The 24,146-nt window shown below is 44.7% G+C and overlaps 1 protein-coding gene across 1 annotated transcript in view; it reads left to right on the top strand.

Annotated features, from left to right (window-relative positions):
- BCO1 (beta-carotene oxygenase 1) overlaps positions 1 to 14,977 on the top strand; it is a 38,029-nt gene extending 23,052 nt beyond the window's left edge. Inside the window, exons 7-11 of the mRNA XM_059667307.1 lie at positions 263 to 520; positions 7,293 to 7,398; positions 10,982 to 11,076; positions 12,284 to 12,395; positions 14,285 to 14,977. Of these exons, the coding sequence (XP_059523290.1) occupies positions 263 to 520; positions 7,293 to 7,398; positions 10,982 to 11,076; positions 12,284 to 12,395; positions 14,285 to 14,508 (795 nt within the window). The 3' untranslated portion in view covers positions 14,509 to 14,977. The remainder of the gene's footprint in view (positions 1 to 262; positions 521 to 7,292; positions 7,399 to 10,981; positions 11,077 to 12,283; positions 12,396 to 14,284) is intronic.
- Positions 14,978 to 24,146: the final 9,169 nt, after the last annotated feature.

The raw sequence follows: 24,146 nt of genomic DNA, 5'->3' as shown, positions 1-24,146 counted from the left end.
TGTCCTGGGGACACAGAAGCCCTGGCCCACAAACTTCCTCTCCGTGGGAAAGAGATGATCCCAGACATGCAGCAGGTGACAGCCCCACATACTCAGTGCTCTGCGGGGCTGGCACTCTGGAGTGGGACACAAGTCGGAAGGGGGAAGGGACACTCAGGGCATGAGCCAGTACATGGCAGGGCTGGGTCTTGTCCTGTACCTGAGGCCACCGCGCTGGGCCAACAGAGGGAGAGCTGACCACTGGATGCGCCTCTTCTTTCAGACTTACATTCACATTGTCAACCAAAGGACTGGGAAGCCTGTGTCCACCAAGTTTTACACGGACCCTATGGTGGTCTTTCATCACATCAACGCCTACGAAGAGGACGGCTGCCTTCTGTTTGACGTCATCGCCTACGAGGACAGCAGCCTGTACAACTGCTTCTACTTGGCCAACCTGAAACAAGGCTTCGAAGGGAACTCCAGGATCGTCCCTGTCCCCACCCTCAAGAGGTTCGCCGTGCCCCTCTGCACGGACAAGGTAATGGCTTGAAGGAAGGCCATTTTATTCCTGGGGAGACATGAGTGCCAGGTAGGAAGCTGAGTTGGTTGACATTGAAATTCAAAATGAGCTGTTCTTAAAGAAAGACAGAAAAAGGTTTTCATTATTTTCCCATAGTTAGTAGATAGTCATAGTAGAAACTAGAAAATATAGATTAAGTAAAAAGGAAAGAAATTCCCCATAAACCCCTTGTAGATATATTTGTATTGCCCTTCCCCAAGTCAGTCTCTCTCTCTTTCTCTCCATAGCTAGCTAGCTAGCTAGCTAGACAGACACACTGATATATATGTATATATGCACATAATTGACATGTGTATACAGTATATGTATATTGTATATACTACATACATATTGATATATATCTTGATAAAGTGATTAAACTTATGTAGTGTGATTTAATTTTATAAAAGGAAATCAATCACACTGTACATATTTTTAACTGCTTTATTTGTTTATTTTAAATCTATTTTTTATTGATTTCAGAGAGGAAGGGAGAGGGAGAGAGAGAGAAAAACATCAATGATGAGAGAGAATCATCAATCAGCTGCCTTCTGTACGCCCCACAATGGGGATTGAGCCTGCAATTCAGGCATGTGCCCTTGACCAGAATTGAACCCCCTGCCCTAGGCAACCACTACTCTACTTCCTGTCTCTGAGGATATATGTCTCGGGCATTTCATAGAAATGGATCATACGGGAGTGGTTTTCTATGACTGGCTTCTTTCACTCAGCATCATGTTTTCAAGGTTCACTACTACACATGTTGTAGTATGTGTCCATACATGGCTGAATGTGTACGTACTCTTTTGTGTACTGCTTTTCCCACCTATTTGTATATCTATATCTTTCCATGACATTAAATGTTCTTCTACAACATCGTTTTGCTATTTTCCTGACAGCTTATGGCAGGGATCCAACACCATTTGCCTACCTGGTGCCCTGCTGTTGAATAGTTCTGTTCTTGCATTAAAATGACCACTAGGTCAGATGTTATCCTTAAGTAGGGTGATGCTGCCAGAGTTCTGGACTTGGTTTTGGAGGCTACAGAGGCTTCTGGCTCCAGAACTCACTGACTTCATGACTTAATTAATTTAAATGAAGCCAAATTCATTTCAATTCAATTTTGATGGCTCATATTTACTAACTGCACTCTATATGCCAGGTACTTTTCTAAGTGTTTTATTTTCCTTACCTCACTTAATGATCCAACCAACTTGTGGGAGAGGTCCTTATATTAGACTCATTTAATTGATGAAGACACTGAGGCTCAGAGATGTTAAAGAATGTGCCCAAGGTCACACAGCTCAGAATGGCAGGGCCAAGGTTATTATCTGCACCAGCCTGTCTCTAAACCCATCCTTATGGATGGTAAGGGGTATAACTCCTGGAAAGAACCCCCGATGGGTCGCACTGATGCCTCTTGGGGCTCTGCAGGCCTGAGGGGTAGGGGACACTCCCACAGCGCCCAGGGAACCTCTCCCACCCTCACTGCCAGGCTCCTTACTGCCAGGCTCCTCAGTGCTGGAGTTTAGGCATCTCCCAACCAGGGAGCAGGGCCTGCATTTAAATACCAGGTCTGTTGGTTGTTCCTGTCTCTCTGGCATTTCCCCATCTGCATATCTCTGTTGTGATTTACACCATATTTCCTATCACCTCTATTTAACATTTACAAGTCATATTTTTGTTTAAATCACTCACTGTTGAAAGAAAACCTATCACTACCCAATGGAAAGCCAGCCTTGCTTGCTGCAAACAGCAGACAATCATGAGCATAAAAAAATGGAAATAAAGCAGAGTTCTTACACTCTAGCCAAGACTTAATGTCTTTGTTAATAAGAAAGTTCCAAAATGTATTACCTGTTAAAGACTTAGTGGCACCTAACTGAGACTTGTTCCTTGACCTGTCAGAAAGCTTGGAAGAGAAAAAGGAATTAGCTTTCTCCCTGGGGCTATTGAATGAACTGGCTGTGTCCCACATAACCTTCACATGAGCCACCGCCCTCTGTGCCCCTTGCTCTGGGCAGGGCCTCAAACCGCAGCTCCTGGTTCCAGGAAGCAATGAGGGTGTCACAAAGCTCACAGGTGGCAAATCCCAAGGCCTAGCCCGCCCCCACTTCATGTCTACCTCAGTCCGGGGAAAGACAGAGAGGAAAGACTCCCTCCCACTGCCCACACACCACCGTATTTTATAACCTTTTGTCACGCTCAAAAATGATTTGCTTCCTTGGAACCAAGCTAAGACGTTTAGCATGTATATTTTTAAAAGGCGCCGAGTGAGCCATCTGCTGCTTTGAAACTTGCAAGGGAAGAGTGAGTCTGGGAAGGGTAGCTCTGGCCACGCGTTCTAATTGCTATTTATTGTCCCTTAAAAAATGTCTCCTTGCTTCACTTTCAAGTCTCCCCGCCTGCATATTAAAATCTGGAAATCAATCTGGCCTCTATGCCCAGATCCAGCAGCTCTCATTTCATCCCATCCAAAGGCTTATCAGGGAAGAACTGCAGGCCATGCCACTCTTTCTCTAATGCCCTTCAGTCTGGGGCCTTTGTACATCTCTGTCCCTCCGCCTGCAACTCCATTCTCTTCCCATCAGATCTCCACTCCAGTCCTGGCTGCAGGTCGGACTTACCTGGGGGCTCTGAGACCACATCAGCTCCTGCTGGGCCCCAGCCCACATCCTCCAGGAGTGGGGTCCAGGGGTGGGCATGGCCTCAGAGCCCGCAGTGGATTCTAATTCACATCCAGGAAGCAAATTCCTGGTCATCCTGCAGGTCTCAAGATCCTTACTCCCCTCAGATGAGTCTATACACTCTAATGGCACCTGCAGCTCTTTGTAATGAACGTGTTCAGTCTCCTCTTCCTGCTGAAGCTCCCAGAGGGCCAGGACTCTGTTTTGTCAGTTTATCCCCTGCACCCATCATAGCGTCTGGCATTCAAAGAGTTCTCATTAAGCTCTTAAATATTTTTGAATGAATGAAAACATGAATCAAGGTCTCCAAAAGGGCACAAGGTCTTCCTTTAGCATTTGGAACATTTCCCAAGTGTTAAGTGTTTGCCTTGTAGAATGAGAACAGTGAAGTATATTCAGAAGTCTGGGGCCTCCTAGCTGCCCCAGATTCTCTTGTGTTTGGGCCAGCTGGGGTCAAAGGAAGGAGAGGCCTGTTTATGTAGAGTGGCGTGGGGATTGTGGTAGGCAGGGCTGGGCTGGGAGGGGCGTAGGCGTGTGCAGACAGTCCCTGCAGGTGCCCTGCCCTTGTCCTGCAGGTGGGTTCGTAAACACTGACTTCCCTCCTGACAGCCATCCACACATAGGGGCCTTCACGGGCAGGGGGTGGGAGGAGGGCAGGTATCTTGGACCTAGAAAGGGTAGCTCAGTTGGTTTGGTTTTTGTCTTTTCTGCAAATGTAAAAATGACCCATATTATAAGACAGCCACCATGGGAGTTCACTGAGTTCCAGGCCCTGTGTTAAGATGACTCTTCTGCTCTTAGACCTCAGCAAGAGGGGCCCCTGCTCTGGCCTTTCTCCAGCAGTTCCCCTTCTCCCCAGAGTGAGGAGTTAAAGGGCTATGGAGAGATGCCCACCCAGAGGGACCCTCCCCCACCCCAACCCTGAACTGGCTACCCTGGATCCCTGAATTTCCTGCCCAAATAGCCCCAGCCTGCTTGCAGCACCTGCTCCTGTCCTCCTCAGGCCCACGCTGTGGCCAGGGCTGGCTGCTGGCTTGGTGGTGCTGGCTGGGGCATCCATGCAGTGGGAAGAAAAGGGGCAGGGGCAGAGAACCTGGGCCGAAAAGCTGGCCCTCGTTCCACTACCCTATTCCAGCTCCAGACTCCAGGAGTTCCTAGAATTTTTAATTCACACTTGGGACCAGCACCATGCAATGGAACCTGCCACAATGAAGGAACACGTATCTGTCCACCCAACGCAGTAGCCACCAGCCACATGTACTATTGAAATGTGGCCAGTGCAGCTGAGAAACTGAATTTTAAATTTTATTTAATTTCAATTAAACATTAAATTTAAATAGGCGCATGTGGCTAGTGATTGCCATATTGGACAGCACCGGTCGACCACATTGTGAAGGTCTGTGTGCCAAGGCAGAGGAGAGAACGGCCTTTTACTTAACCATTGGCTATGTTTAGACCTGGGGTTGGTGGGCCTCATTCTCATTGGGGTCCTGCAGTTTTAGGGGTGGTTACATGCTTTGCATGCTTCTCACCTCATCTCTGTGACAGCCCTCTGAATGATTCATTATCCCGTGACTACAGATGAGAGCCACCTGCCCAACATCACGGAATTGTCAGTGGGATTTGAGTTGGAGTTTGAATGCATGTCTGCCTGGCTCCCAGTTACTAATTATGATGGGTCTGGCCCTGGGCCAGGTGTTTTCATAACCATTATTTAACTTAATCCTAGCCATTATCCTCAGACGCAGGTCAGAGGAACCCATCCAAAAGTTACGAATGGCCCCCCGGTTTTACGAACGAGGAAGTGAAGCGAGGGAGGAAGGGGGCCCAGGGAGGCTGAGCAAGTTCACAGAGAAAGCTGTGGAGTCAGATTTCACACCCAGGGCTGCTGAACCCTGAAGTCCGTGTTTCGGGGAATTACTGAGATGACTTCTCCCCTTGAATTTAGGGATTTCAAAGTAAGCTCGCAGAATTTTTGTTGAATTCTGGCTGGAAAGCCATTTCTTCCCAAAGCGGAGCATGTTGGCCACTGAAAGCAGCCGAGTCATGTTCATTACTGCTGTGTGTGGAAAAATTCAGTTTATCCCTCAACCAGTCTGACCAGTTTCAGGCTGGAGTTCTAAGATGGCTCTGCCGATCGACTCCCTAAGAGTCAAGCCCAGGACATGCACGAGAGGCCTATTGCTGTCATGTGATTAGCAAGTCACCAGGAGGGGCCTCCCACCTATTGGTTGTGCATCACAGGTGGAGAGGCATTCGGAGCTTTTGTTTATAAGAAACCATAGATGTGCTGGGTGCTAAGTGACTCTTTAATGCACTTTATCACATTTAATTCTTACAACCACTCGGCAAGGCACGTTTTGCCCCTTGACAGTTAAAGGGAAAGCTTACTGAGTCATGTATTCACTTATTTGTTTAGCAGTTACTCCCTGGGAGCTATGTGCCATGCACTGAACAAAATCTGGTCCCTGTCTTCACAGGGAAGAGCATAAAAGAAGGAAGCAGCTCCCTAAGGAGATGATTGCAGGTTGGGACACACACCTCAGAGACCCTGCAGATTGAGTCGTTGGGGAAGGGATGTTGAGCTGAGACCTGCAGGATGGGAACGGGCCGGCCTCCGGGCCTTTGCACCTGCTTTGTCGTCTGCCTGCAGTGCTCTTGCTTCTGAGTAGAAGAATCGCCGGGTGAAGGTCTGGGCTCAGACTCTGCTTCTCTCTGTGTGTCCTTGGACAAGCCACTTTCCTTCTCTGGGCCTCAGTGTAGTCTTCTGTCAATTGAGGGATTGAACTAATAAAAATACCTTGAAGGGCCCCTGCAATTTAATAGCTAGGATGCAGTAAATTTCCTGTCCTTCCCAGCCAAAAGCAGCGATTGTTCAAACAGGTTTGTTTTAATTATAAAAGCCCATTTTGGAAAAGTTGGAACGTAGAGAAAAGTTTAAATGAAAAGTCAACCATAACAATAATTCTCCCCAGTAAACTCTGTGAAGACAGGGGCTTGTTTCTCATTCTCTCCCCGTGGTAATGGCAGTAATGTAGTAGTAGGAGTACTAGTGGCAATAATACAACAGCCATATCATCAACAGCAGCTGATTATCTAGCACTTTCTGCCAACCAGGCTCTCTTTAAATTATTTGCATGGATTATTTAATCTGCACAATAATTCAGAGACACATATACTATTCCTACCATGCGTATACTATACTCCATTATACAGGTGAAAACACTGAATTTCAGAGATACTAAGTAACTTACTCAACTCACATAACTAGTATGTGGAGAAATAGGGAGTGGCAAATGCTCAACAAATATTCAATCAATTGTGTTAAATCCCTCTCCTGAGTTACAATGATGGCAGTAAGGCACTGAACAGAGCAAAGTCTGATTGAAACTTGAGACCAAGGAATGTCCTTGATAGATATTTTTCTCCTAAGTAAAATTTATTGCATGTTTATTTTATTTTCAGCAGTGATACACTTTCACAGGAGAATATACCAAAGATATAGATAAACATAGAAAAAGAAATTAAGGTCTTCATACTGCCACTGCCTGCTATATTGTTAATATTTGGTATATTTCTCCCCAGGCTCTTTTCAATGTAATTATTTTAGCTGGCTGAGGTCAGACTGCATATGCAATTTACTCTGCTGCTCTTTTCACTCAGTATTCTATCATGAGCATTTCCCATGTTATTATGAACTCTTTATAAACAGTCTTTTAATGACTGATGCAGCCTTTTACAAGTGAATCATCCAGTATTTAAAAAGTACATTAATTTCACCTGTGAGGGATAAGGTGGCCCATGGTAGAAAAAAAGAACCACGGTTTTAGGGGCCCCTGCCCTACCATCTACCAGCTATCCGATCTTGGAGGAGTCACTTACAATCGCCAATCCGCATTTTTAACTAAGAATACCAGTTACATAAATAGCTGCTTCCTGTGAGTAATGTGAGAACACAGCAAGATGGCATACACAGAAGCATTTTTTTAAAAATGTACACAGTAAAACAAATGTTTCCTCTGGGTAACAAGTTTTCATTTTTGTTGGAAAATTGATTCTTTCAGAATGCAGAAGTGGGCTCAAATTTAATCAAACTGGCATCTACGACAGCAAGAGCCCTGAAGGAAAGAGATGACCAAGTCTACTGCCAACCAGAGTTGCTCTGTGAAGGTAAACTACATCCTCTATCCCTGTGTTTAGGGAAGAGCAGAATTTCATGAAGCCCCCCAGGCCTCTTTATGTAACCTCCGTCTGATTCAGAGATGCTACGCACGGACAAGGGACAAAGAGGAAGGCTCTTGGGGTTGTCCCAGTGCAAAGCATTTTGGGACAGTTGTCTTTCATATGCCCTCAAACCCCACCCAGGAAGGCACTGGGTGGTCATTGGACCCGGTGATTTTCACGGCTGCCCCTCCCCCCCAAATGCTGTGCTGTACTGAATGCGGACTAACAGGCACAGCACGTTTGGATCCCTACCTCTAAACATTCACAATAGCCCACATAACAGGTGCTGTCAGCATGTCACAGAGGAGCCAACCAGGCCTCAGAAAGATTGAGCTATACACACAACGTAAAACCCTTGAATAGAAGTCATGCCCACTAGAGCAGGGCTCCTCCACCTGGCACTGCTGATACCTGGGGCTGGTCATTCTTTATGGTGGGGCCATCCTGGGCATTGTAGGATGTTGAGCCGCATCCCAAGCCTTGACCTACCAGATGCCAGGAGCACCCCCACCCTGAACTGGAATAAGTAGAAACCTGCCCGGACATTGCCAGTGTCCATGGGGGGCACCATGGCCCTGATTGAGAACCTCCGCCCTGGAATATAACAAGTCCATGCGGCGGGGACCACGCTTTTGTGCTCAGTGTTATCACCATGTGACAAAAGTCTGGGTCTGAGCTCAACACTTGAGTTCGTAGTGAACGGGCTTGCCCAGGATACTCGGGGCGTGGCAAGGCGTGGCTCCCCAGGTGGCTGCCCCATGCCAGGTCCAGGCATCTGGAAGGGTGCTGGTCTGGGGACATCCTAGGATGACCTCAGATTTGACCACTAACAATCAGTTCTGTAAACAGTGCCCCATGGATCCAACAACCAGTTCTGTGTGGTACCCCAGACTCTTAGAGTCTTTAAAAGTGAAAATACAGATCTCGTTTTCTAATTCTTAAAAAAATTATAAAATTTTAAATTATAAAATTATAAATTTCTTTTATATCCTCCAAAAAGTGAGGATATATTTTCCCCATTGATTTTTAGAGAGAATGTAAAAGAAGGGGGAGGGGGGAGGGAGAGAAAGAGAGTATATATAGAGAGAAAAACAGTGATGTGAGAGAGACATCGATTGGTTGCCTCCTGCTTGTGCCCCAACCAGAGCCAGTATTGAACGTGCAACCAACTGCCTTGACTGGGAATTGAACCCATGACCCTTCCATCCACAGGCTGGTGCTCTAACCATTGAGAAAAAATGGCCAGGGCCATTTCTAATTCTTTGAAAAAATATATATTTTTACTGATTTCAGAGGAAGGGAGAGGGACTATATATATTTACTGATTTCAGAGGAAGGGAGAGGGAAAAAGAGATAAAAACATCAATGATGTGAGAGAATCATTGATCAGCTGCCTCCTGCATGCCCCCCACTGGGGATTGAGCCTGCAACTCAGGCATGTGCCCTTGACCAAAATCGAACCCAGGACCCTTCAGTCTGCAGGCTGACGCTCTATCCACTGACCCAAACCAGCTAGGGCCCATTTCTAATTCTTAGGGCATCGACTTCCATTTTCTCTTGTCCACCATGTGGTGTGGGAGATGGAGACTTAAAACATTATAGTCTTTTTGTTTCTGAGAATTCCTGTTTATTATAGCAACCGTGGGCAATACTGTAAAGTATGGCAATAAATAAATCCCTCATAATACCTCCACCTGTGACAACCCTTGGAAATACCCACCCAGTCTCCTCTCTTGTGTGTGGACTGCTTGGCGGATGCCAGGCCCTCTTCTAGGAGCTGCTCAGCCGTCCTCTCCTTCCATCCCGGCACTTCATCCTGTTGTCATCCACATGCAACGAGTTCACACACGAGGGGCTGAGCTCAGAGTAGTGAGAGTCCGAGAGATGTAGCTGTTACTATTAGAGCAACTCCAGCAGGCGGGTGTTGGCATGACCTCTTCTTCTTTTAGAACTGAGGACAGCAAAGCTGAGGACAATATGGTAACAGGCAGCAAAGCCAGGATATGCAACCAGGTTTCTCTGACTCAAAAACCCTTAACCTCTGCATTTATACTTTTAGGAATGTGTACTATACCATACTACCTAGAATGTTCTGAAATGGCTTCTTCTTCAAGAATGCGTCTTTAATAGCCATGCAGAATTTGCTGGGATGAGTCAGACTTCACTTAACCAGGTGCCTATGGTTGGCCATTTACAGTGTGGGGGAAGGGACTCCCAGATCATGATTGAGGGGCCCAGGAGCATCATGGGAAGTTTCAGGCTTACTTTAGGATTATGGGCATTTTTTTTTTTTTTAGATATTTTTATTGATTTCAGAGAGGAAGGTAGAGGGAGAGATAGAAACATCAATGATGAGAGAGTATCATTAATGGGCTGCCTCCTGCATGCCCCCTACTGGGGATCAAGCTCGCAACCCAGGCATGTGCCCTGACAGGGAATTGAACCATGACCTCCTGGTACATACGTCGATGCTCAACCACTGAGCCATGCTGGTTGGGCTATGGGCATCTTTTTCTGATTTAAGTGTGTGGGAGGTCCCTCCTCATCGCGTTCATCATGACCTGTGTCTTGGAAGTTTCATGGTTACTCACCTGTAAGATTATACGTCTTCCCATCTCAGGAATCTGTTCCCCTTTGCTCCTCAGTGAGCCTGAGAAGCATTTGTGCCTTGGTCAGGAGGCCTTGCTTGGCAGCTGTGCCCATGCCTACTTCCTCTTTTCTTGGACATTATATTTTCATCAGCAGTTGGCTTCAACTACCCGGCATATTTCATCAGAGGGGGACTTTCATTTTTGTATTCAGCCTTAGAAATTGAATCTGACATAACAGGCATATATCAATATATATGCATTCACATGGACAAAATTTTAAGGGTTTTTTAAAATTATAAAAGCAATAAGTACAATGAAAATTTCACAAAATGAGAAATCTAGTGTACAATATAAACTATAAGGAAGTTATCACCCCAGCAGTGCTTCTAAACTTTTCTCTTTATTTTTTAGCATAGTGGATATAATTCTATATACAGCCTTTTACACTTAATCTTATGGACACTTTCCCATGTTATTAAAATTATTTGTAGATATTACTTTAACATAAGGTTCTTATATGAATTTGACAGATTTATTTAATTATTCCCCATTGACACTCCTTTACACAGATTCAGAAGTTTCTTTTCACACCCACACACACGTGTGTGCACACATGAGTACTTTTTTTTCCAAGAGCTTTAAAAAATTGCAGTGGCTTCTGATTTTAATCGTGCAATTATTTCTGATTTCTATCTTGGATAATTAAAGATTTTTATACACTTAAGTACCTTGCTCCTGAACCTTCTACTAGAGCCAGGATAATTATCAGAGGTTCCTTCCCCCGGCCTGGTGACTACCCTGATCCAATCCAGGGCCTGAATGGAGTTCAGGGATCCTGGCCTGGGAGATGTTTTTGTGGAGAGGGTGCCCAGCACTGCACAAAGGGCGATGTCCTAGCCCTCAGGATGGGCCTTTGTCAGCTGTGTCATTCTTTCTAGGCTTAGAACTGCCTCAGATCAATTACGCTCACAACGGGAAGCGATATCGGTATGTCTTTGCTTTTGAAGTTCAAAGGAGTCCCATCCCAAACAAGGTACTGATTCCTGGGTAATCACTGCTTGCCACAGTCCTGTCTGTCCACAAAGCTAGGTTCTCAGACTGGGTGACCTTGATTAGAAGATGGAGGGCAAGAGGGAGGTCCCCTGGGGGACAGGAGGTAGGTCAGGGAGTAAGGCCAGTTTGGAACCAAATACATTTGAAGCAATGATGAGCCCAGGGAGGGAGCCGTACCTAGTGGGCTGAAGCTCAGGAAAGAGGCCATGGCTGGAGTTTGTCCATTGATTTCTTCATTCCGTATGTGTTTTTTGAACACCAACTATGTGCCACAAGGTAGTAGGCAATGAGGATAAGGAAGTATACAGGGGATCCCCGGCCCAACCGCTCAAGCAGGGAGGGTAAAGCTGAAACTTGGAAGATTTAGTTGTGGTTTTGTTCAAACTAGTATTTGTGGAACACTTGCTGTATCCCACGGGATAGGCTAAGTGCTGTACAGATGCCACTTTTATCTTCATTTTTAAACAATACAATGGGAAGTCTGAAAAAAATATACACTGCAAAAAAGTACACACTAAGAAAATAAAGTTTTCCACACATATGTACACCCCCACGTACACCCTAAGGGACTTCCCACTAACCCCATACCCTAAGGGAAGCAGGCCTCCTGGTGATTAAGAGAAGTCCAGCGATCTGTACTTTTAAAACAACAAAAGAATTGTATTATACTCTATTTTTAAAAAAGATTTTTTATTGATTTTTAGAGAGAGGAAAAGTTGAAGGCAAGAGAGAGAGAGAGAGAGAGATCGATTGGCTGCCGCCTGCAAGTCCCCAACAGCCCGAGATCAAGCCAACAGCCCGAGCATGTGCCCTGACCGGGAATTGAACTAGCAACCTTTCAGTGCCCAGGGCGATGCGAAACCAACTGAGCCACACCAGCCAGGGCTTTATTATACGTTAAATGTTTGCATTGAATATGTTAGTTTATTTAACTATAGAAAAATTGCAATGTGATACCAAACACCAGATAAATTCAGGATTTTTGTTTTGAAAAGAATTCAGTGTGTAGTGTCAGCTACGTGGTGGCAGGAGGACCTTTGCTTCAAGTTAGAGGAGGAAGCTCATTGCTTTCATGACTCCAAGATGTCATGTTGGAGTCTACATTGGAGGGGCTTAATTCTCTTTCTCTGTGGGATAAGCGTGCTTTCCAACAAGTCATCTCCATGTTCTCCTCTTTGGATGTGCAGATACTAAAATATGACATTCTCACAAAGTCGTTCTTAAGATGGGGAGAGGAGCACTGCTGGCCGTCGGAACCCGTGTTTGTGCCTACACCAGATGCCAAAGAGGAGGATGATGGTAAGACCCGGGGACGGGGAGCCCACCCACTGTACTCTGCCTGTGATCACATCCTCAGACAGAGACATCATTTGGGGACAGTGGCCCCGCCCACATCACACAGCTGGGGGAGTCACGCTTTGAAACTCAGGTTTGTATGAATCCAGAACTGCAGGGTTAGGGAGTCCTCAAGACCACCCATACCTCTGACACCAACTACGAGTTTTGTGGCCCCCAAGACCACCCTTGGTTTCAATAGAAGGGATCAACAGAACACACTGAAAACTGTTCCTCTCATGGTTACGGTTGATCTCAGCGAAAGGATGCAGATCGAAAGAGAAGGGGTGTGGGGGGCAATGTACAGCAGAGTTCCATGCATGGAGCTTCAGTTGTTCTCTCTGGGAAAGTCATGGATGCCACCTTCTCCCCACAATACCCGTGGAGTATCACCGACCAGGGACACTCCCCGGAGCCTTGGTGTCAGAGCCTGTGGGGAGTCGGGGGTCGGGGGGGGCTTGGCCACGTAACTGTGGTTGACCTTTAGTCTTCAGCCCCTCTGGAGGTCAGGCTGACTCTGGCTTAAAGCTTCCATTAAGTCCCTTTGTGAGGGTAGGTTATCTGGCTGGCCCCAGGTTAGCCATCACCTCCTGGCATTGAATTATTCGCTACACAAAAGCCCACTTCCCAGTGAGCAGCACCACCCTCTCCCAGAGTGTAGAATCTTGGTTTTAAAATTCACTTTCGTGGCAGGGTCAGAGTTCTTCATTATCTAAGCGTGTAACTTTTGGGGGAAGGAGCACCTAGAAATGTGTGTTTGAGGCCCACCTTGCTTTTCTGGGTTTCCATATGACAGATGGTCCTTTCCCTCCTTGATTCTGACTTTGACCCAGAAATGCCCTGCCTACACCCATGAGGGTGCTAAGGATGGTAACAAGAACCCTGGGTGGGGCTGCCCCACGGAGCCTGCCAGCTGCTTCCCTCAGGTGAAAAGGGATCGGTTTTCTACCTACTGATCATGCATGGCATGGCTCCAGGCTAGGGACTCCGTGTCACTGTCATCTCCGAGGTGGGGGGTTGTGGGTACCACCTCCTGCTGAGGCCGGCCTTCCCCTGGGCTTTGAGTGTGTGTGCCATGCATTTTCTCCATGGGCAGGGAGGAGCACTGTCTTCACTTCACCACAGGAGAGGCTAAAAGAATGAAGTAACTTGCCCACGGTCACACGCCCAGTGCCTATAGAGATAGGGTTTGAGACCAAGCCAATCTGACTTCAGTTATGCTCAGCCACTCTGAAACCAGGGAGGCCCTGGGACAAAGCACAACTGTTAGCTGGACGTTTATGTGCATTATTTTGTTTAACCCCCTGTTCCTTGAGAGTGAGTGCTTAGAAAGTTCCCACTGTACAGAGGGGGAAGCTGAGGCTGCCTCGAGGTGAATTGGGCTCATTCAAATGCCATTTGAGTGTAACTAGTCTGAATTTAGCCAAGTGACGCATATTAGCCTAAATGCAGCATCGAAACCAATTCTCTATAATCAGTTTCTAAACAGTAGAGAAATAGCCATTTTGAAGCACATGCAGTAATTTACAAAGTGCGTTTATGATTCATCATGCAAGAGATCCTCTCAGCAAGCCTGTGAGGGGAGGGACATTATCCCACCCTACAAATGAGGAGACTGAGGTTCAGAGAGGTAAAGGGACTGTCCTAGCCAGGGCTGGAAGCAGGTCTCCTGACTCCCAGTTCCCTGATCTTTCTCTTCGGCTCACACAGAATATAAAATTCACTTTCCTTCTATTTTGATAGATACTGACATTCATAGAGGACGGGGAAACATAGCTGAGAAGCTCGTCCCTCCAGCTGGAGGAGGTTCAAGGCTGCACTTTTACAAAGTGTCTCTTTTTGTTTCCCCAAAGGAATTCTCTTATCGGCCATTGTCTCCTCCGATCCCCAAAAGCTGCCTTTTCTGCTTATTCTGGATGCCAAAACTTTTGCAGAACTAGCTCGTGCATATGTTGATGTGGACATGCACCTGGATCTCCACGGGTTATTCATCCCGGACACAGACTGGGACCCAAGGAAGCAGGCCCCTTCCCAGGAAGTCCAGGACAGGGCTTCATCGCAGACAGGACAGGCGTGAGCGGCCCCATGGGTAGGCCCCTGGGGACACAGGTGTGATCGCTCTCTGGGTACTACCTTTCATTTGGTGCTTATTCTTTCAGTGTTTGCTTTGAGACAAAGGTTTGGAGATAGAGCTTATCAGTATCTTTCTTTCATTTCATTTTGGCCATAAAAACCTTGTTTGAGCTTTGATCAAATATTTATTGATAGCTCTAGCACTTCTAAGAAAGCCCCTTTCTGCCCTAGCCAGTTTGTCTCAGTAGATAGAGCGTCGGCCCTTGGACCGAAGGGTCCCAGGTTTGATTCCAGTCAAGGGCATGTACCTCAGTTGCAGACTCCTCCTTGGCCCGGGCCCTGGTCGGTATGTGCAGGAGGCAACCAATCGAAGTGTTTCTCTCACATCGATATTTCTCTCTGTCTTTCCCTCTTTCTTCCATTCTCTCTAAAAATCAATGGAAAATATCCTTGGGTGAGGATTAAGAAAGAAAGAAAGAAAGAAAGAAAGAAAGAAAGAAAGAAAGAAAGAAAGAAAGAAAGAAAGAAAGAAAGAAAGAAAGAAAGAAAGCTCTTTTCCTATAAAGACAATGACCATGAATCAGAAATTATGTTGTCATGTATTCATCGCTCTTAGAATGACAGAGAAGAGATAAACATTTATCTTTACTTCTTCCTCTGTCCCCTTCTCTCCCTTTCCTCCCTCCATTCTTTCCAGTGGGCTACATTGTATGTCTGGGAGTTCCAGCCTTCTCACCATGCCCTGTTAGTAAATTATGTGGCCAGGAAGGCATGTTGCTTTGTGGTCATTCTATGCAAGGCATGACATACTATAAAATAATAAAAACTTTAAAGTCTCTTCAGACCTTATTTTATTTTTACATGGCTTCCTTCCTCTGAAGTTCTTCTAAGGCAATAAAATACATTGGCAGAGCTAGATGGTTGGTAGTAAGCTTGATGGCTCATTGTGCAGCAAAGCTTCAACAGATGGGTGTGGGAATCGCCTTTTACAGGAGGGGGTTAAAGATCTGGACACTGATCCAACTGGCCATGGCTAAGGGCCCAGGATCCAGGATTGAGTCCCAGGCCAGGGCTGGCTTGAGGAGCACTTGCCTGATGCTGAGAACCAGGGCAGCAAGCCACACCCGTGTGTACAAGAAAGAAGGTTCTCCAAGGTGAATGTGCTGTTAGGACAGACCAGGCATTTGGGGCAGAGGTGGAAGGAGCATGGTGGTGGGGATGTAGGAAACTAGGAGCAAGCCAAGCATGGTCCCATGTGAATACTGCAAGCCCCAGTGCTGTGCCTGGTGCCTGGTTTAGAGAACCAAAGGCAGGCTGGGTAGTTCCCAGATACCTATGGCAGGGGGTCAGGGAGGCCTGGGATTCCACCCTTAGTGTTGCACCTGCCTACTCCCGAGTCTAGATTGCATTCAGTCACCGGAGGGGATTCATGACACGTCACAAGGATGACAGGGCAAGAATACTCCAAGGGGGAGGGGGACAGATGGTCTTGGCTTTTGCCCTGCAGCTACCCTGAAGCCATACTTAGTTTCTACTCAAATGTAGGCACCATCAGGTCAGGGACATTTTTTAAATTTAAACTTTTATTGGAATAATTATAGATTCATGTGCAGTTTTAAGAAATGATAACCGGAGAATGCAGTGGTTCTCAATCTTCTGGCCCTTTAAATACAGTTCCTCATGTTGTGACCCAACCATAAAATTATTTTTGTTGCTACTTCACAAATGTAATGTTGCTACTGTTATGAATCGTAATGTAAATATCTGATATGCAGGACGGTCTTAGGCGACCCCCGTGAAAAGGTCATTCGACCACCACAGGTTGAGAACCGCTGTTCTACATGAACTTTAAAGTTTCCCCCAATGGTAACATTTTAGTACAACATCACAACCAGACTATTGACATAGACCAATCCACAGATATTATTTGGATTTTCCCAGTTTTACCTGTGTGTGTCGGGGGGTCGGGGGGCGGCGGGCAGTGTAGTGTGTGTGTGTGTGTGTGTGTGTGTGTGTGTGTGTGTGTGTGTAGTTCTATACAATTTTATCACATGTATAAATTCCTGTATCCAGGACTACAGTCAAGATACTGAATAACAGTACATTCACACAAGGATGTCTCGGGTTGCTAGTCTATCACCACACCTACCTCTCTCCCATACCTCACCCCTGGCAACCACCATTTCTAAAATTTTATCATTTGAAAATGTTATGTAAATGGAATCACACAATATTGACCTTTAGGGATTGGCTGTTCTCACACAGCAGAATTCCTTGAAGATTCATCCAATTTGTTCCCTTGTTGGGTATGTTTTACTCACTACTTTATCCTCAGCATCTAGAACACTGCAGGCAGGTTCAGGTTCTCAATAAATATCTGTTGAATGAATGAATTCCCTCAACAAACAGATTCAACTCGATAATGTACCAACAAGAAATGGATATTTATTTTACTGAGGATCTCCTGGGAAGATGAGGAAGACAGTTCACATGGACCCCAATGACAACCTGCAAAATTCCCATGCAGGTTCCTGCCATCTGTGATCTCTAGCCTAGCTCTTCCCCTATTGGTCCCTCGGAACCTCTTCTGTCCTCCCAGAATTTCCATTTCATGCAAAGCTTACAGATCTCATAAAAAAAAAAAAACCTGGACCCTAAAGATGACAGAATGAAGACCATCCCATCTTCCTCAGACTCTCCCCCAGAGGTCTCGGCACCTCTAGTCTTGCAGGGCACATCAGGAAATGCCATCTGTGGTGGCCGAAGAAAAGGGTGATTGATGTCCGTATTCAGGTGGCAGGAGTGGAAAAGGGTTGTGACAATGATAGTCACTCACCTACTAGTTATTCTACTTTAAATATTTGAGAAGAGGGCGGAATAAAAAAATGCTTCCCCACCTCCATTCTACTCAATTCCCATTGCCAAACAGCACCCAGACCTAATCATGAAAAAGGGTGCAGTTCTGCGGGGAAGAAAAATATGTCCGTGGTGGTTTGTTTACCTTGTTCAAGATGAGAGGTGAAATACCAGACTGATGAGGAAGCTTGGCACAACAAATCCTTTTTTCTCAGTTTCAAAAGCACCAAAGGTCAGTTCCCATGATATCTGACTTTTCTTGTACCTTAATTCCATCGCATTTCATACACAGGTCAGGGTAACGAGCTCAAAATGCCGCAGGAGCTAAGACGCATGTGCCTTTCTTCAAAGCACCACAAGACAGTCCATCCTATCCTCGAGCCTTCCTTGTTATGCTCCAGGTGGGTGGAGTATGTGACCAGGAAGCTCTACAGGAAAAATCACTCAGCTGTTTATTGCTCTGGGAAAGCCACAACATTTCACAAGTGCTCTAAGATGGATTCCAGGCACACGGTAAGCTCTCAAGCGTTTGCTGGCACACTCCCCTTTTCCTTCAAGGGTTTCTCTAAGTCGATTCCAATTCAGGAACAAGCTGGATCTATATCCCCAGACAACTCAACTCACGGAAAATCTAAGTGCATTCGAGCTACATCAGCGGTATTGGTTCGTGTTCATTTCTTCCCAACCAAAGTTACCAAGCATTGGGCTGACTCCATTAAGAAGGTTGCTTGTCCAGGTTAAAGACAAACACCTTTGATCACTTCTTAAGTTGTTTGAAGACTGTTTGGGTGGTTTTTAAATGAGAAGTCTTTCCCATGGCAAATCAGGACATGCAGACAGAAAAGTCACGGCCACCTTCCTCATTATCCAGCAATAAGTGTGAGACCATGGCCTCAACACCAACTTCCTTCTGGGGGTTCATTTAAAAATGTTTTAAAATTTATTGGGGTGACATTGGTTAACATTAGCATAGAGGTTTCAGGTGTGGGTTTCTATGTTCCAAGATCTGTATATTGCACCCTGTGCCCACCACCCAAAGTCAAATCTTCTGTCACTATATATTAGGACTCCCTTCACCTCCCACCCCCTTCCCCCTGGCAACCACCACATTGCTGTTTCTGTTCACGAGTTTCCATTTTATATACCACATATGAGTGAAATCTTATGGTTCTTAGCTTTTTCTGACTGACTTATTTCACTTAGCGTAGTGTTTTCAAGGTCCATCCATGTTGTTGCAAATGGCGCTATTTCATCCTTTCTAATGGCTGAGTAGAATTCCACTGTGTATATGAACCACATCTTCCTCATCCAGTCCTCTATCACAGGACACTTTGGTTGTTTCCGTGTCTTGGTCACCATGAGAAATGCTGCAATAAACATAGGGGTGCATATATCTTTGTGACTATATGACTTCAAGGTTTTCGGGTATATACCCAGGAGAGGGATTGCTGGGTCATATGTTAGCTCTATTCTCAATATTTTGAGGAATCGCCAGACTGTTTTCCCATAGTGGTTAGGGGTGTAGACTCATCAGCCAGGTGCAGATGCACACAGGCCTGGCTACGCCAGCTGCTGGGAAATGGTCTCTTGAGGTCAAGCACCAGCCAAGAAGCTGGAGATTTCCTCAGACAAAGATGAGCAGAGGGATATGTGGTGGCATTGTGGGGCCCCAGCCAGCCTCTTCTCCTTCTGGTGATCAGGAAAGGCTTCCTAGAAGTGGTTGGACAGAGCACCCAGCAAAGTCCTTGTAGGCTGAGGGTGCAGCTCAAGATGAGGATTTGCAGGTGGATGTGGGTTAACTGAAAGAAGCAGGTGGAGAGTGAATTTCCTAAGAAACAGCAGTGGAGTGAGAGAACTGGGGGATTTCCCTCCCTCTGGTTATTAAAGTCCTATATGGTCATTGTAGAACACCTGGATACATTAAGAAAAGGAAATGAAGGCCCTGGCTGGTGTCGCTCTGTTGTACCAAAAGGTCACCCGTTCCATTCCTGACAGTAGGGCTCCATCCCCAGTAGGGGGCATGCAGGAGGCAGCTGATCTGATGTTTCTTTCTCACATTGATATTTTTCTCTCTCTTAATCTCTACCTCCCTTCCTCTCTCTCTAAAGTCAATAAAAACATATATTTTTTTTTAAAAAAAAAGAAATGAGGAAGACACCACAAAAAGGAAACCCCTCAATCATTCTGGTGTGGGTATTTTTTCCCCAGTTAAAAATTTTTGTGTGTGCACAGTTTGCATATTAGCAATCACTTTCTCATCTACTCGTCCGTTAATAACCTGTTGTCGTTTTTTCACAACGAATGATTCACGCATTTTCCTAGGTCACTAAATTCTTCTAATGAGTATATATTACTTCATCTTTGGGACGTGACATAATGTGCACTACCCTGCTGCTGGACATTTAAGTTGGTGGTGGTTTTGGCTATTACAAGTCATGCCAGTTTAGTAATTCTGTGCCTGGGTTTCAAGAGCTCACCCCTCTCCCCGGCTCTGTGTTCAGGTGCTTGTTATTTTCTTTGGCTAGATTCCCAATTTAGGATTTCTCAGCCAAAGTTAGAAAAACAAGGTTTAGGGTGTTCTTTGAAAGGCCAATGGGTTTGGTTTGATTCATAGGAAACCAGGTAGCCATTCTAGAATCTGAGGGACTCAAATGATCAATGTGGCTGTAGGGCTGAGAAATCCTTATTTCTCAGAAACAGAAAAAAAGTGGGTATGAGTACATGCTAATATGACTTTAGTCCAAATCTCCCCTTCTTCCATTTCCTTATTCTTTCTTATTCTCTGTATCTTTCCACTCAATACATATACTTGTTCTTTTCAGTCATATATTCATTTCATTCATTCATTCATTCATTCATTTCATGTTGGCATGTAATGGTAAGCAAAACCAGTATCTCAACTATCCTCAGGGAGCGAGTGGCATAGTACAGGACACAGTACCAAGGAAATAAGCCAACACAATTCAGTGGGATGGGGATAAGAAAATGCTGTGCCTGGGAGCCAGGGACAGCTGACATGTGAAGGATAGTACCAGGTAACTAGGTGATATGGGTGATCCCGATAAAGAAAGGGGTGGTGCCTGGATCTGGAATCAGGAGACAACATGGGAAACTTGAAAAAGGAGGACCACAGAAAAGACAAGTTCCAACCAGACCCCCAATTTACCTATTCTCAGGTGGCATGGAATTGGCATTAACTGAAGAGAAGTCTCCAGCGACTTCTTCAAGGATGGACAGTCATTTTTTAAAATAATACCTTTTTTTTGAGATCTAATTCACATACCATAAAAATCCACTCATTTAAAGTGTACAATTTAATGGTTTTAGTATCTTTTAAATTGTGCAACTATTGCCACTAATTTTAGAACATTTTCATCACCTCCCAAAAGGAACCCTGTACCCATTAGCAGTCACCCCTTATTCTGCACCCCTCTTCCCCAGTTCTAGGCAACCACAAACCTACTTTCTACTTTATATATAGATTTCCCTATTCTGGACATTTCATATACATTGAATCATACAATGTTTGGGTTCTTTGTGACTGGTTGCTTTCACTTAGCATAATGTTTTCAAATTTCTCTATGTTGTCACATGAACTAGTACTTCATTCCTTTTTTGGCTAAGTAACATTCCACTGTATGAACAGACCATATTTTGCTTATCCATTTGTCAGCTGGTAGATATTTGGGTTGTTTCCTCTTTGGGACTATCATGAATAAGGCCGCTGTGAACATTCATGTGTGAACTTTTTATGTGAGCATATGTTTTTAGTTCTCTTTGAGTCTATTCCTAGGAGTGAAATTGCTGTGTCATATGATAACTCTATGTTTAACATTTTGAGAAACTCCCAAACTGGTTTTCAAAGTGGCTATACCATTTTACAATTCTACCAGCAAGGTATGAGAGTTTCAGTATGTCCACATCCTCCCTCATTGGTTATTGTCTGCTGTTTTTATTTTAGTCGTCCTAGATACAATGGAGTCTCATTGTGGTTTTGATTTGCATTTCCCTAGTAACTAATGCTGTTGAACATCTCACATGTGTTTACTGGTCATTTGTACATTGTCTTGGGGAAATATCCACTCGAATCCTTTGCCATTTTTATTTTTATATGTATATTTTTATTGTTGACAGTATTACAGACATCCCATTTCCCTTTCCTTTGCCCCCCTCCACCCAGCTCCTACCTCACCCAGGCTTTCACCACATTGTTGTCTGTGTCCATGGGCTGTGCATATAAGTAAGTTCTTTGGTTAATCTCTTAACCCTTTGCCATTTATAAACTGAGGTATTTGTCTTTCTATTGTTGAATTGTAAGAGTTCTGTATATATTGTGGATTTAAGTCCCTTATAAACATATGATCTGCAATATTTTCACCTATTCTGTATGTAGTCTTTTCACTTTCTTAATGGTGCCCTTGGACATACACCAATTCTTAAAGTTTCATGAAGTCCAATTTATCTAATTTTTATCTTTTCTGCTTTTGGTGTCAAATCTAAGAAATGGCTGCTCAAGCTATAGTCCCAAAGATTTACTCCTATTAATTTTACAGTTTTAGCACTTACATTTAGCACTGTGATCCACTTCAAGTTAAATTTTATATACAGTACCAGGTAGGGGTCCTACTTCATTCTTTTGCATATGGATATCTTGTCCCAGCATAAAAGTCACATTTTAGGGTTTATAAATCTTCCAGGAAGAGAAAAAAATGTAGCCCCTATTTCTCCATCATTCCCTAGAAGATGTTTCCTTCAACCAGTGAGAAACAACTCTGGGGCAGTCCTCTACTGGTCCCAGCAAAGCCTTGGTTCACAGGCCTGGAGACCAAGATGGAATCCTCTGTCAGTGGTGGTTGCCATGGCTCTTTCTGCAATGGAGATTTAGAACTCTTCCTCATCTCCATCACAGGGTCCTGGTGGAGCACCAGGTAAATCCAGCATATAAGTGCTCAAGTCAGACTCATACGCCCTGGTGGGATTTTCTAGAATTTTCTTTTTTAAAAAAATATTTTTTTATTGATTTAGAGAGGAAGGGAGAGGGAGAGAGAAATAGAAACATCAATGATGAGAGAGAATCATTGATTAGCTGCCTCCTGCCTGCCCCCAACTGGGGACCGAGCATATACCCCGACCTGGAATTGAACCAAGACCTCCTGGTTCACACAGATTGACACTCAACCACTGAGCCACGCCAGCTAGGCTAGAATTTTCTTTCTTTAAGTACATCCACTGTGTTCCAAGAGGATTAAAAGTGACCAACATTCCTAGATCTCCTACTCTATTCCAGGTGTCTTCGGGAGAGGTAAAAGACATGGATGGGTTCCCTGGTTTCACCTTCAGTCTGACATTTGGGTTATGCAAACAAGAGGTTTAACCCTAGGTCAGGGTTCTCTAAATTACCATTATAATTAATGTCTACATCGTCGGTGCATTCTTCTCTATTTAAGGCCAGGAACTGAGCTTTCTTATTATAATAATAGCAATAATATGACAACAACTGATGTGTATTGACAACTCACGCTGTGCCAAACACTGTGCTTACGCACTTCACATGGTGGTTCTCATGTAATCCTCACAACAACCCTGAGGTAAATCCTAGTGCCATTCCCAATTTTATGGGTGAGAAAACTGAGTATCAGAACAGTTAAGTAACTTGTCCAAGATCAAACAGATGGTTCCTGTGACTCCAAAATCCAATTTCTTTGGGATGGGGTTGGGGCATTTTTATTATTTAAAATTTTTTAAAATTTCAGTTATAGTTGCCATATATAATATTGTTAGCTTTAGGTATACAGTACAGTGATTAGACAAATTTATAACCTACGAAGTAATCACCCCAATGAGTCTAGTACAAAGTTCAACTTCTTAACCATTTACTTTTATTGACTTAATCTTATTCACGTCATCTTGGGGGCTTGGTACAGTTCCTGGGACAAAGTGGGTGCTTAAGTTACATGACAGCACAATAGGTGAGAATGGGCTCCAGGTTCACAGCCTGGGTTTTATCCTCTTTGTCCTCAGTTTCATCATCCATAAAATAGACATAGTACTTTTCTCTCATTCAAAGAGTTGTTGTGAAGCTTAAATGAAGAGTATCTGATACATAGCAGATGCTCACTACTTCATTTTTATTAACAAGCCTTAAAAGCAGTGAAGAGGTTGAATCTTGGCACCCAATCCCTACTGATCATATGACCTTTGACCGTTATTTAATCTCTCTGTGCCTGTGTTTTCTCATCTGTGAAATGGGGAGAATACTAGAAACCCACCTTATAGGGCTAAATTTGTTCTGAAAACCCATAGAAGAAGTGCCTGCCACATAGTCCCACCTCTGAGTTAGCTAAGATTATGTGGGCAATTCACGTAGAGGATGCTATTCATATAACCTTGAATGAAGGACGTTACGCTTTCTTTGGGAAGAGCCTTACTCCTGGTGTGGTGAGAGAGGAAGGGGTTAGCTTCCCAGGCACCCAGAGTAGTACAATCCACCCAGGAGTCCAATGGCATCGGAGGTGACATGAGCAAATCGAGCCACAAACCCAGTCTAATCGGGCATGACCAGAAGACCCTCGGATGGTTAAAGAACAAGGTCTCTGAGTTACACAGCCTCGTGTAACAACCATCTCCTAGCACTGGTGTGCAAAGGGATTCTGCATATCCAGGGCACAGAACAAGTGATCAAGGATAGGACGTCACATGGCAGGGATTTTTGTCACTTTGGCGCATTACTATATCCTTGTCTACAATAGCACTTGTAGTAATTTGCTTCAACGAATTTCCACAAAT

This window comes from Myotis daubentonii, chromosome 15 (genome assembly GCF_963259705.1).
Source record: "Myotis daubentonii chromosome 15, mMyoDau2.1, whole genome shotgun sequence".
In the NCBI taxonomy this organism is placed as follows: domain Eukaryota; kingdom Metazoa; phylum Chordata; class Mammalia; order Chiroptera; family Vespertilionidae; genus Myotis; species Myotis daubentonii.
The sequence above is the reverse complement of the archived record's forward strand: the minus strand, read 5'-3'. Positions and strand labels throughout refer to the sequence as shown.